Raw genomic sequence first — 15,097 nt, 5'->3', positions numbered from 1 at the left:
GTAGGGGGCCCTTGGGCAAAGTGATACTTTGACAGGCCCTGTAACTAGGCTGGATAACCGGGGCACTCGCCCAGGGCCCCGAGACAAATGACTCCCCACAAAAAATTTACACTTATTTTGCATAAAAACAACCTTGGGGGGCTCCAAGAAAAAGTGTCCCCCGGAGCATCGAGAAGGCATGCTACGAACCTGTATTTTGATGCCCTACCCGGCTAGAAATGATAATAGTCCATACCAATTTACAGGCTTACTCTCGAAAAATGAGTCCCCCCACCCCGGGCCGTGCCCGGGTAAACTCGTGTTAAAACGGCACTGCTCGGCAGAGGCGGATTTATTTAGGATAAACAAATTTTGCCGCGCTTCTCACCTTCTAATAATTTTCTCGGCCACTCATTCCACAAATTTTCCATCCCTCTGAACTTGCTGCCCTGTGCTATAGCACGTTAAAAGCCTCCCCCCTCCCGTAAATACGCCACTCTGTGTAGACATGCTCATTTAAATTCCTCATTAAAAGATTGACTTCAGGGCCATCTCCTTCTGGGATGTTTACGTGGTCCGCTGATTTGAGTTTAAACTCATGTCAGAGTAGCCATAATGATGCTGTTCCTCTGATGACAAGTCCCGATAGTATTCACCAATCAAAATAGGTTGATGACGCTTATGGCAGTAAAAACTTCATGGACAATGCATGGATATGATCGTGGTCTGTCAGCAATGGGGGCTAGGAGAGGGAGGTGCTTGGAATTTCAATCGATAATGAACGGCTAATCACCCAACACAAAATAGCGTCAGACCTTAGAAATAGTCTAAAAATGGCGCTATTTATCGCCCATTCAAGGATATTTTTAGACAGGCAATAACTATCATATTTGACGACTTTATCGGGACCTATAATCACAACGTGTAAATATATTGAAGCCTATTATTATCTTCAAACTGATAATCAAAGGAATTTAAAACATGTAAACATGCTTTCGGAAGCTTTCCACTGAATAATGATAATTTGTTACAAATTGATAGTTTATGAAAAAATTTTTTGTTACATTTTAATTTTTAATTGTTATTTATGATTATTTTTCGATCAAAATTTGAATCCAATTAAATTACCGATGAGATTGAAAAAACATGCATGTCAAAAATTACATATTTAAATAATCATATTTTTCCTTTCTGCAGTGATAAAAAGGTGAATCTGAAATGAATGGATCTTCAAAATATTGGAATTATATTAGCGGAAGGAATGGAATTTCTGAAATAGAAGGAATAGAATTTTAAAAGTAGAAGAAATAGAAGATAGAATTTTAGGAAGAACGTTTCAAAGTTAGAAGGAATGTAATTTTAAAAGGGGAAGGAATATAATTTTAGAAAAAAAATACAATTTTAAAAAATGAAATTGATATTTTAAAGGGAAAAAAAGAATATAAGTATAGACGTGGAAGGAATGGAATTTTATAGCGAATAAAATCGTAAAATAGAATGGAATTTCAGAAAGTATAGAATTCTGAATTGGATAGAATAAGTTCAAAACCAGAACGGTTAGAATTTTAAAAGTGGAAAGAATAGGATTTTAAAAGTGAAAAGAATAGAAGTTTAGGAATGGAGGAATGGAATTTCAAAAATATTACATATTAAAAGCGGGAAGAAGTGGAAAATTGAAAGTGGAAGTAACGGAATTTTATAAATCGAGAGAACGCAATTCTAGAGGTAGAAGAAATGGAACCATAGAAAGAACAGGAGTAAAGAAAGTAGTTCTAAAGTAATGAAATAGAATTTCAAAAGTGGGGGGGAAAGAATGGAATTTTAGACAAAAAATTGAACTTTAGAAATTGAGAGGACTGTTTTGTAAAAGGGCAAAGAATTCCGAAGTGGAATGATTTTAATTTTAGAAAGAATAAAATTGTGAAAGTGGAGAGAATAGAAAACTAGAAGTCGAAAAAATGGAATTTAAGAAAGAATCGGATTTTAAATTGGAAAGAATAGTAGTTTAAAGTGGAAACAACAGAAGATTAAAAGTAGAAAGTTAGAATTTCAAGCATGATAAGAATATAATTTTATAATCGGAAAGAATAGAAGTTTAGAAACCGAAGGAATGGAGTTTCACAAACAGTAAAATTTTAAATTGAAAAAAAAGAGAGTAGTTTAGAAGGGGAATAAATGGAATTTACGAAATTGGAGAAAAGTTAGAAAGAGTACAAGTTTAAAAGATGAAAGAATAGAGTTTCAGACTGCATTTTTTTGAAGTGGAAAGAATATAATTTCGGAACTGGAGGGAATAAATTTTATAATTTATAAATGACTAGCCATAATACACAGCAATGCTCGAGTTTTCTTCAATTACTGGGAAGATTGAAAAAGTGACAAACCAATGTAAAGGCATGTGCATGTCTGAAACACATTGTTAGAGAGCCACGGTAACCAAAGTAAACATTCCGAAAATGACTGTTGGGGCCCCAGAAAGCATTTTTTCCCAACGGTTTTTCGACCATTTCGGGCACTTGCCCAGCTCTGATGAGCTTTTAAAGTAGCTTATCGTTCAAGTCGGGTCCCATTTGGTATATATGCAAAATTTGGCGACGATCGGTCTAAAATTGCGGATTTGTATAAAGAACAGACATACATACAAACGTACTTTCACATTTATGTATAAGACTAGCTGATACCCGGCGACGTTGCCCGCCCGTAAAAAATTAATATATGTATAGCTTATTAATTACTTCTTAATCAAAAAAATTTCTGCATCAAGTAAGAGAAAATTACTTTTATATTTAAATATTTTAATTAAAATCTTCAGGCAATCGCTTGTGAATACACAATATTTTTTCTTTTTCCATCTGGTGTGTAGATGTACAAATTTTTGATATTACCAACACGCGAACAGGTGACGAAAAGGTGTGAAAAACAGGGCTCAAGTAAGTTGATACCTGCCACTGCTAACGATTGGCCTTGCGCTTTGTTGATTGTCATGGCAAAAGCTAAACGAATCGGGAACTGTAATCGCTTGAAAGTGAATGGCATTTCTTCAGTGATAATTGGGATGCGTGGAATGAAGACGCCTTCTCCTTTGGCACATAATTTCTTGAAAGTATTATAGGTGCTCCGACTTTGAGGGTCAAGTTGTGAGGTGGCACACCCGGAATATCCTTCAAGAGTTCAGAAATTCTGTAGGATACAGAACTGTCATGTGACAGTGTCAACCGATTTGTAAGATGTGGAGTCTCCCGGAATAATTTTTAGGATTTTTCCGTTGATCTTGTTCACACTCATTTTTCGGTGCCAGAATCGCACTCTCACAAAGCCACTCATGGTTTCGGTGATTTTGTTGAATGTTTGGGAAGACTTTGTCTGCAAGTTCTTGAACTGAGTTTATATATATAATAACTGGCAAAATCTATTAGGGAACGTAATCAGTCCAGTGCTTGGGTCTACGGGAATTCTTCCATTGCCAAGTTTGATCAACTGATGTGAAAATGATAGCAGTGCGAGTCATTTTGCAGTTGAACTCGCATGTTGGTGGATAATGATAACTTTTTAGCTTCGTGCCAGAGTGTTGATGTCCTAACAAACTCGAGGCGACCACCGATAGACAGAACCTTCACTTCCAACCCATCTCACTAATGGCAGTAAATTGCAATGTAGCGATATGGCCAGAGTTGGTGTTTGGTGAAGTAGAGTGCTGATGATTTGAGGCAAGCATTGAGTTCATCAGCTGGCGTAGAACATTTTTATTCCCTGTTTTATCGTCGTAGTTGTTGTTCTCTGTTGTTAGTGACGTCAGATGTCCAGCTTCTGCAGCGAATATTATTCAAACTCCTTTTAAGCACTTTTTAAATTGAAACTATACCTCAACGATGGGTGGTTGATGAGATAAAGGCCACATTAGCATTTACAGGACACCCTGTATACATGCAAGCAAAAATATCTGGCGCTTCCAGGGTTTTCTTCAATTACTGGGAGTATTGGAAAAGAGCCAAACCATTATAAAGGAATAAACTGTAATGATGGCAGCGTTAAAGATGTGACAAACCATTGTAAAGATATATACACGTCTGAAATACATTGTTGGGAACCACGGTAACCAAAGTAAACGTTCCGAAAGTAATTGTTGAGGCCCCAAAACCATTGTTTCCCGGCAGTTTTTCGCCCATTTCGGGCATTTGCCCAGCTCTGACGAACTTTTAAAGTAGCCTACGGCTCAATCCCGGTCCTGTTTGGTATATATGCAAAATCTGGCGACGATCGGTCTAAAACTGTAGATTTGTATAAAGAGCATACATACATACATACATACATACTTTCACATTTATATATAAGATTATACTTATTTTAAATGAATTTTAGAATGGTGAAAAATTATCATGACATTTTCCAAAAAAGAAATGATAAAATAATATCAAACATTCACAAAAAAATTCTACAAGTGGAAATGGAGTTTTTTAAAAGAATTACTTAAAATTTTTTTGCCTGGGAAAATTGTAACAAAACATATTTAGAAGAGTAGAACAAAGTAAAACACGACTTGGAAGAAAAGAATGAAATTCTCTGGGAGGTTATAAATTTTAGAATTTTATATCAAAAGTTTCCGGAAACTCTATCGGAGAAGTCACGCAGAGGCTATTATTATGACTAGAACTGGAATTATATGCAAATGCATTTGCATATTTTGGCTTTCTTTTAGCATCGATAGATATAAATGAATAAAATCAAAGAACTTTTATAACACGTGCCTATTTTTGAATGTTCATTTAAGCTCAATCACTTCTTTTTTTAAATTTAAAATTTAAAGTATTTTTTTAAAATATAATTTTTTTTGTTACTGAGCAGTTACAACATACCACAAATTCAAAATGCCCAAATGAAAAATATGTAGAAGTTATTTGCATACGCACATATGTGTATATATACTTATACATATGTGGGGGATATTTTTTTTTGTCAAGGAATATGCATAAAAGAAACAGCAAATATGCATTTTAAAAACATTTTTTTTTTGAATGGTGATTTTTCAATGCTGGTTTTTTTTTCTCGTCTTTGGTAGCCTACATATTTCGGAACTTTAAAAATTTTCAGTGTATAATTTGAGTTTTTAGTGCATATTTTGAGTTTTCTTAATGCGTATTTCCGATTTCTTTAATGCATATTTTGGTATTTTTAAGTGCATATTTACATATTTTGGGAGCATATTTCACAACTTTTTTAGTGCGTATGATCTGGGCTATAATTATGACGTCACACAAACGCCAAGTTACGGCGAATAAATTCTCGAAGAAGATAAACAGCCAAAAACCAGACCACCTTTGGCGCAAAATGTAAAAGCCTCGCCAAGATCATTACTGATACGGGTTGCAGTAGCGAAGAAAGAAAAACGCGTCGACTTCTCAATGTAAACACAGAAGTCAGTTCCGATCGGTCGCGTGTCTGTCGCTGAGCAGACATATTTTTTTTCCCCCCTATATTTAATTTTAGCTCATTCCTGAGCTTAGAAGTTTTCTTATCTCCACCTGATTCAACGCAGTCAAGTTGGTGTGGATATCACAAGGATCCATGGTTCTCCGAACCCCTCTCCAGGGACCATCATCAATGTGAATCCTCAATGAAAAACAGTGTCACGTGCATAGCCTCCAACCAACCCCACGGGTCTCGATTTGCATAACTCCAGAGGTTCTTTAGGTTGTGGTTCTTGAACTCCCATCTGCCATAAATAAATGCCTCATCATATTCAAGGTGCGAACACTTGCTAGATGACACCCGATGCCTTCCACCATCTGACTCCTTACCGAGGCAGCGAGATACGTCCTGAGAACTGTATTGCTGCTGTGGATATCTTTCTACCGAACAGTTATGCCCATGTCGCCCATTCAAATGGATACTGAGGAGGACGTTAACGACCTGATATTCAGGCAACAGAGGAAGATCGAGAAGCTCAAGGAACAGTTGCAGGAGAAGGAGGACGAGATTGTGCGGTTGAGATGTTTGTTGGACAAGTACCAGTCCGTGTTCTTTCCCAATCAGAATTCCTCTGCGCGGTCCAGGCGGAAACAGAGGGGCCTCGGGATATCCGCCGAGCCCCTGTCCCTGAAGACTATACAGGAATTGATACAGACTAAGTTCCCGGAATACCCTAAATCAGAGAAGTAAGTCAGTTTTGTTACCAATTATCAGATATTTGAATCTCTAGGACGCATATTGCCCCACCCCCCCGTAATGTTAAAGTAAAATGGGGTGAAATTTGCGCCCCCCTCTGGTCCGGGACCCCAGACCCGCCTGCTCCGCCCTACTTGCGGCGCTGGTTGCAGACTACACGGTTTGATTATTTTTTAGTATATTTTAAGCAGATGCAAAATTGGTCCAGACCTGCATCAAACACACGGGCGTCGGAAATGTTTCGAACCTGTGGGTGCTCGTCTTGAGCGTTATATTGAAAATTACGATTTCTCAATCAATTCTGGGGGTGCTCAGACCCGTGCCACAAATTACCGTGGGTGCTCGAGAACCCACAGCACCCCCGGCTCCGACGCCACTGATCAAACAGCTGGAACTCGAACCCGAGTGCTAAGAAAAATATTTTCTTAAAAATTGAGAGGGTTGCGCGTTTCTGAATTAAACCTGGAGTTGCTCAGTCCCGTGCTCCAATATACTGCACCAATATAGTGCACCCTTGACGTCACTGTATCGCGTGTTCTTTCGAATGAGCCGGAACTAAGCATTGTAACACCGTCTGCGGCTCGCGGTGGGTGTTACAGTATTAATGATTTCCGATATGATTATTTACAAATTCTGTTTGGGTGTGGGTGGTTCCAGGGTTGCAACTGGGGGCTTTAACCTCTTGTTAAAAACTACGGAGGGGGGGGGGGAACACGTGCTTGCCCCGTGCAAACAAACATTTAGTTGTGGCCCTGGGTAGTTCTATTAAATTACAAGTTGTTGAATTTTCCCAGTTTTGCCGATAATGACAGTTAAAAAAAAAAGTGTGTTCGCCCCTTCCACGTGTTGCTCGCGAGCACCGTGGTGCTCACTGAAAAATCCGTGTGCTCTGTTTTTCACTCTCAAGGACATTAATTCTTGACACATCAATCAAGTAGCATTCAAGGATTAGCATGCTAATGAGTGTTTGAGCGCACATGTGTTAAATTTGCTAAGTGAGTTGTTTCTTCTGATGATAATCATAGACGGTATTCACTTCACCAAGACTCCTTGTGTGATTGAGCCTTATTGCAACAAAAAGAATCATTAGTGGGCCTTGGTAAACTGGGAGAGGAAAAATGAAACACTAGGTACTAGCCAAATTCCTTAACACGCCAAGCATATTCTCCCCCACACCCCGATAAAAACGGTGTAATTTTTTTTTCTTTACTTTTCCGAGACTTAGCCACTCTATATTGGTAGTAAACACAGTGAAATGAATTCCGAAACTCTCCTGTTTTCCTCAGACTCCAATTTCGTATTAACACAGAAAACTTCAGGAACCAATACAAATTTATTTGTCGTCATTGGTGACATGGCGCCAGAGATTTCTCAAGTCCCGGTCTATGGCAACAAGAAATTGATATAAGTACTGAATCCCCCCTCCAGCCTAGGGGGCTAATGCCAATTGGTTTGACATAGCCAATTACCACCAAAAGTATTGTCGAACGCAAATGCAATTAAAGTTGCCAATTACAGCTAAAAAAATTGTCAAAGGCAAGTAAAGTTAATTGTATGTATATTTAAATACATAGTTGATAATGACTTCTTAAAAGATATTTTCTATGCATGGGTTTGCTCAAATAAAATTACGAAATATGTGTCTGGGGAGGAGCATATTGTGAAAACATAACGCAATTTAGACAATCGTTACAATAAATTAAGAAAATTAATAAATGCTCCAATAGATAAAAAAAAAAAAATATGGTGCCACATATTGGCACTGAGGCAGTACTAACTGCATGTACACAGGATTTTTAAATTCATCATTAGAAATGAAAAATGGTTAGTAAAAAATATGAAATAGAACCTCGAATAGGAATAGAAATATTTATCGAGTGCCTAAAAGTAATAAAACACTATTTCAAAAAACATTTTTGTTTTACATCGCTCCAAAAATAATGAACTTCATCTACACTAATAATCACATAAATATAGTAATAGAAATACAGAATATCATACCTTTAATATGATCAAAAACACATATAAATGCAGTGACTTGAAATCAGTTATTGCCCAATGCATGTTAAAAATACAGGGTGATTATAAAAAAACTATCCCGACATATAGGCCCCTAACTATCATACCATTCACAGAAACTGAATGAGATTTTGGCATAAGGTATTTTGAGGTATGCGCTCAAGAATGATATGGGAAACAACAGTGTCACTCTAACAGTTACGGTTACAGTGAGAAAATTTCGAAAATATCAAATGGCGACACCAAGTTTTTTGTATTGGAATGTGATCTCCATTGTGAAAAACCCTAAATAGCGTTCGAACGGCAACTGTAGCACGACCTTGTGGAGGACTAATCAGGCTGGGATCTCAGCCGAAGAAACGGTGTGACGAATGAAACGAACATTAATGCTCTGGTGCACGGCAAAGTCCTTTTTACTTTTTCCTTGCCTAGCTCCGGGGATTTTCGTGCTACAGGTGCCATTCCAACGCTATTTAGTGTTTTTCAGTATGGAGATCGCATTCCAATACAAAAAACTTGGTGTTGCCATTTGATATTTTCGAAATTTTCTCACTGTAACCGTAACTTTTAGAGTGACACTGTTGTTTTCCATATCATTCTTGAGCGCATACCTCAAAATACCTTATGCCAAAATTTCATTCAGTTTCTGTGAATGGTATGATAGTTAGGGGCCTATATGTCGGGATAGTTTTTTTATAATCACCCCGTATATAAATATGTATAGTAAAATACATCTGATACATGACAAAAGCTGTTGCTGAAGGGGGAAAAAATCAATAATAAAAATAATATAGGCCTGCTGGAAGGAATTTAGCGTCCCTTGGAGCTACATAGTGCATGTAATATATGTGTGTGTGTAGCTTGTGTCGTTGTCTTTGTGTAATTTATGTTTGTATTTGTATACTGAATGAATGAACGCCAGAACTTTGCCACTAGACGACTTATCCCGTTGCCGAGATCTCTTCCAGCCCAGCTTCGTGGAAGAGTATGGGAACACTTTATTTTGTGTCAAAAAAAAAAAGAAAACAAAATAACAAACAAAATTTTTTACAGCATATTTTCCCCGGACAATTGGGTACTGTCGCCATTAACAAATTTTGTGGTGATTACAGACGAGATGGGGTTGGGAGTTTGAGAAAAGTTTCGGGGTTAGACGGAGAATGTACGCATATTAGGATTGGGGGGGGGGGGGTCCCATGCCATCTCATATGTTATCTTACACTTGCCATATTATATACACAGGATACCAGAAAAAAAAGAGAGAGAATCTTAGTGTGAAATATAAAATATCCATTGGAGCGAGTCATCTTCTATTTGTATACTGTATTAAATTTTGTATTTGTATCTTGTAAAAAGTTATAACTATCGTTAAAATTGTTGAAAATCCCCCGACAAAAAAAATGACGAGAATTATAGGGCTACGCAATGGGTAAAAATATAAATACCCCCCCCCCCCCGAAAAAAACGTATTAGATGTATAATGATGCAAATACTGTATGTGAGATGAATATTCTTATATGGCTAATTAATCATAACTAGAACCCGGATTATATGAACTAAAAAAGTGGCAAAATATGCAAATATGCACTTAGAAGTGCATAAATAAGCACTTGAAATGCAAAATGTCTTGAAATACCAAAGTGTGCATTTAAAAGGCCAAAATATGCACTGAAAATCTCTAAATATGCATTAAACACCGCCACAATATGCATTAGAAATCTCGAAAAAGTCGAAAATTCCGAAGTATGTATAAAAATGAGAAAATATGCATTAAAGAATCCCTATGCAAGAAAAGCAGATGTGTTTTTAAAATGCATCTTTTCTATTTCTTAGTGCATATGAATTTATTTACATCCCTCATATGTACAAAAAACCTCTCATATATATATATATATATATATATATATATATATATATATGAGAGGTTTTTTGTATTTTTTTTATATTGTTTTATATTGTTTATATATATACCGCATATGCAAATATCTTCTACATATTTTTTCATTGAGGCATTTTGTAATTTTCAGTTTGTTGTAGCTGCTGAATAACGAAAATACCAGTAACAAAAAAATTTCAACGTTATTTTCCAAAAATTATTTAATAACTTTGACATATCTCTAGAAATAGCTTTACAATAAGACGGATAATATTCGTAAAATACTTTATAAATATGTATTTAATTCACTAAATTTCACCTGCGGGGGAAAAGAAAACCCATGTTATGAAAATATTATGAACAATATGTGTTTGAAAAATTATAAAAAGAAATTGAGTGATCGTAAATAAACCTTTAAAAATGTACACTTATACTGGAAATTCTTTGATTTTATGCATTTATATGCATTAATGCTAAAAAAGGCCAAAATATGCAAAGGCATATGCACATATGCATTTGCATATATCCAGGCATCCGGGCTCTAATCATGACAGAGTTATGTAATCATCGTAATATAATTTCTAAGTCATGAAAATACTTTTAATTCCTGATTTCATAAATGAGTAGGCTAGGCTACAGCATGAAAATATGGCTATAGCAAAAAAAGTGAGGGACCAGACCAGTGAGCGACCAAAAGCATGACTTGGAGAGTGTATAAGCATTCGAATGATCTGGAGAGCGAGGAAAACGACAAAAAGAGTGACCAACAAAGTATGCGAGTACAGTAAAACCCCCCTCTCTTAACGGACACTCCCCTCCCATATGCGGTAACCCCTCTTTTACGGTCATATAATAATTTCGTGCATAACAAAAGTATGAATGTTTTTCAAACCCCCGATTAATGGTCACCGCTGTTTTACGGACGGATTTTTTTTTTATCCCACCGTGTTCGCAAAAGCGAGGCTTTACTCTTATGTGATCGACGAAAAGAGTGATCTAGAGCGTGTGCAAGCATGTGCGAGACCAAAACTGTGCAAACGTGCCAGCAACCCAAAAAGTGTGCGTGTATGTGAATAATAAAAAGTCACTTGGAATACGACCATATCGGTGAGCAACCAAAAGTATGATCTAGACTAGAGAGAGTGTGAGTGTGGGGAGAGACTAAAAGAGTGACCCAGAGGGTGTGTAAGCATCGAAGTGACCGAAAGAGTGAGGAACCAGGTCAGTAAACTACCGAAAGTGACCAAAAATAACCAGGAAAGTGTTCAAACATGGGAGTATGCAAAAGCGTTGACTGAGACAGAGAGAGAGGCATAATTCCAAGAAAACGGGGTGGGCGCATGGGTAACGGAACAGCTCGCTGTTGGGAGGTGTGATTTTACAAATTGATTCAAATAATAATAATAATAATAAATAATATATATTATAAGTCAAATATGGTGACCACACATCCCCCAATTTGTCCCGTTTTTATTTTTTTCTCCGTCCCGACTTATTTCTTAAAAAGAAATGCCCCACTTTTCCCGTTTTTCAGTCGAAGTTTTCTTGATTTAATCAAAATCGTTGATACAGGTAATTGTTTACAGATCGAGTGAATGTGATATCATATAGAAGTTTCGAAAATCTCATGATTATCGCATTTCGCTTGACATAGATCCGCGCTTAGGTGGGGAGGGGAACTTAACAGGCTATAGCCTAGAGCAGCGGTTCTCAACCGGTGCTCCGCGGGGCCCTCGGGGCTCCTTGTGTGCTCCTCAGGGGCTCCGCGGCCGCTCGAGGAAAAAATAAAATAAAAAACAGTCATTTGAAAAAAAATAATTATAATTACTTTAGAATAACAAAAATAAATCAGTAATTTTGCTGAGTAAGTAAAAAATAGGTGTACGGGGCTCCGCCATATAGAAATTATATGCCCAAATGGGCTCCGAGAGGCAAAAAAAGTTGAGGTCAAACGAGAGGCAATGGTTGAGGTCAAAAACGAGAGGCAATGGGTGGTCGAGAAAACTAGGCTTGAGAAGGGCGGCAAAATTTGTGTAGCTCTCCACAGTATGCACACAAAACCCGTAAATCCACCTCTGGCTGTAGCATTATCAACTATTCAAGACCTATAAAATCCATTTTTTTTTCTTAAAAACAACTTTATTGATAACACGAGAGATCGAAGTTCTCCAAAACTTCTTCACCCAAGAACATAAGAAAAAAAAACAATAATTCTCTAAATTTAGCTATTGACATTAGGAACAGTATATGCAGAGATAGTGAGTGAGGGCAATGTGACGTCACATATAGTTGAATATGCGCGTTGTTCGGAATCTCACAGAAATCGCGTACAATGTTAAAAAAAAGAAGTGAGATATAATATATAGAAGAGAACTAATGATCCGTCAATCTTATCTCTTTACATTATAAAGCTCAAAGTTCACATTTCTATATATAGATGCTTTCTTTTTTTATACTCTCTTTTACCGGAAAAGAAAAGATGTCATTTTTTTTTTCCTGTTTTTCTCATTTTTGAAACAAAAAAAAATTTTGATTTTTTTACATGTACATTATTTTCTATATAAACGTATTTATTATTATCATCATCATCATCATTCGAAACGTCCTCGAAAAGGGAAAAAAGAAATGCATAATAATAATAATTATTATTATTAGTAACTTTGAAATGACTTCCCTCTTCATTGAAAAATGGGTATTTTGTTCCGTGTTATTTTTTTTGTCGATGATATCGAATTTTGAACTTTGATATTTGATTAGCTGCCGATGCTGCCTCCTCCTTTGCAAAAAAAAAAGCTTTTCACTTTTTTTCCCCCTATATGAAGAGATATGTTATTATTATTTCTGTCTCGCTCTTTGATATGACCGAGGTCAAATATTTGACTTTTTCCAGATATATATATATATATATATATAATTTTTCCCCCTATATTTCTTCCATGTACTTTGGAATATGTGTAGTTTTCACATTTTCGCGGTGATTGAGATTATTCAGTTTTTTTTTCCTGAGTGATTATATGGATCTGGTTGGTGGCTTTTGATGTTTGATCTGCCTTTGGGTTGAGTTAATATCAGACAGACTAACGTTTTTCAACCCCTATGGTCCGAGACGACGGTAATTCGCATTCAGACTTGATGAAATTATTCACTCGTTCAAGTATTGCATCATCATCGATGGAGGGGGGGGGGGAAAGGGGGTTTACGATTTGCTGACTTTTGATGACAGGGGGGGGATGGGGGGGATTTGGATAATGCTTACGTCATCAACCACCCTTTATGAAAATATGAGTGAGGATTCAGAAGGGGCACAGTTGATGACGAAATTTTGCTGACGGGGGTGGGGGGTGGGTCAGCGTTTTGCTGACTTTTGCTGACAAGGGAGGGGAGGGGTCAAAAATGGCTAAAAAATTTGCTTACGTAATACCTGAACGGTCCCAACCCCCCCACAGATGAGGGCGCCCCCCTCTTTTACGGCCGAATAATAATTTACCCGTGCATAGTAAAATGCTTTTCAAACCCACTGATTAACTCTCATCCCTCTTTTACGGACGGATTTTTTTTTGTTCCCACCGGTGTCCGCAAAAGAGAAGACCCAAATCTATATGAGTTCAAATAAAAAATTATAGGCCTACCTTCATATTCAGGTTCACCTTACATCATCGAGGGGAATGCAAGAAAATTTAGAACCTCAAAAGAGTGACAAGCAGGACATTTCTAAGAAAATAAAAAGACAGCCGAACAATATTTTGCCGAAACGGGCAGGTTGCTCATGTCCCGTAAAAACGAGATGTTGGGTCTGTTAAAATTCGTAGAGTAGTACGCGCATCGAAAATAATCTTGATTGTGGCACGGCTTGGAAAGAGGTTGGCTACCCCTGCTCTGTTTATTCAATACGGAAACCATCAACTTAGATTTGGAGTAGGAGCCCGGCCGGAACTGGGGTCGGAATGGGGGGCAATTGCCCAGAGCCAAAATACTGAACGGTAAATTTTTGCAGAAACATAAAAACATCTTTTGAAATCATCGACTGTTTTTATCGTGGATGCTAAGATAGCCGTGGAGAAATTACTTTTGGAGGGTTTAGGGCTGTGGTTCTCAAACTTTTGTCGAATGCGGCTCCCCTGCCACCCCTCCGACTTGCCCAATTCATGGTTCATCTGTGGTTCCCCAGAATAGATTGATTGATATTTTCCCATATAAAAGAAGAACCATATTGAACCATAAATAGGCACACAAATCAATAACTCCAGCTCACCGCAACGCACACTTTGAGAAACAATGGTTTAGGGGCTAAAGCATAGTCTCCAAACCTTTTTGTTCCATCGCCCCATTTCTTTAGAAAATTTTTATTCCCATCGACCCAACTCAAGTCAGCTCATAGGATCCTATACTGAACCTATAGCTTCGATCGCTCTCCTTGGACCATTCCATCGCCCATTAGGGGGTGATATTGTCCACTTTGGGAACCACTGGGCGAAAGTAGGAGACCCATGGGGATATGAATCCCATGGAATTGGAGCAGTGGGTGAAAGAGGTTCATGGGTAGGAACCACATTTGAATGCTCGATAGAGTAAAAGAGCCGTGAGTAAATGATTCATTGAGCGAAAGAGCTGGGGGGGGGGGGGTAAATAATAAATAATTTGGGACGAGGGTGACAACGGTGGATAATTTCTGGGGCAGAGGTGCTACGGGTAAATGGTTTCTACGGCAAAGGAAATGTGGGTAAATTTCTGAGCCGGAGAGCTGCGATTCTGAGATTGCCCCTCTGCAAATTATCTCTGGGCCGGATAAATAATTTCTGTGGGAATGAAGGTGCGGACGAATCATTTCTGGGGCAAGGGAGCTGCGCTTTGAATAACTTCGGGGCAAGAGACCGGTTGGTTAATGATTTCTGTGGGCATAATAAGGATATATCATAATGATTTCTGCGGAAATAATAAGGATACATCTTAATGAGTTCTGTGGGAATAACAAGGATATATCATAATGATTTCTGTGGGAATAATAAGGATATATCATAATGATTTCTGTGGGAATAACACGGATATATCATAATGATTTCT

At 37.5% G+C, this 15,097-nt stretch overlaps 1 protein-coding gene across 2 annotated transcripts in view; it reads left to right on the top strand.

Moving 5' to 3' along the window:
• Positions 1-5,358: 5,358 nt before the first annotated feature.
• The window catches only part of LOC149088601 (cGMP-dependent protein kinase, isozyme 2 forms cD4/T1/T3A/T3B-like), an 82,250-nt gene continuing 72,511 nt past the window's right edge, over positions 5,359-15,097 (top strand). Inside the window, exon 1 of one of the 2 annotated variants that reach the window (XM_089248108.1) lies at positions 5,359-6,131. In XM_089248108.1, coding sequence (XP_089104234.1) covers positions 5,839-6,131 — 293 coding nt within the window. In that variant the 5' untranslated portion in view covers positions 5,359-5,838. The remainder of the gene's footprint in view (positions 6,132-15,097) is intronic. The other variant, XM_089248106.1, reaches the window with a different exon arrangement.

Source organism: Pholcus phalangioides, unplaced genomic scaffold (genome assembly GCF_987345545.1).
Source record: "Pholcus phalangioides strain wild (caught in Gottingen) unplaced genomic scaffold, Ppha-v1.0 ptg000003l_1, whole genome shotgun sequence".
In the NCBI taxonomy this organism is placed as follows: Eukaryota; Metazoa; Arthropoda; class Arachnida; order Araneae; family Pholcidae; genus Pholcus; species Pholcus phalangioides.
Note: the sequence above shows the minus strand (reverse complement) of the source record. Positions and strands in the feature narration are given on the sequence as shown.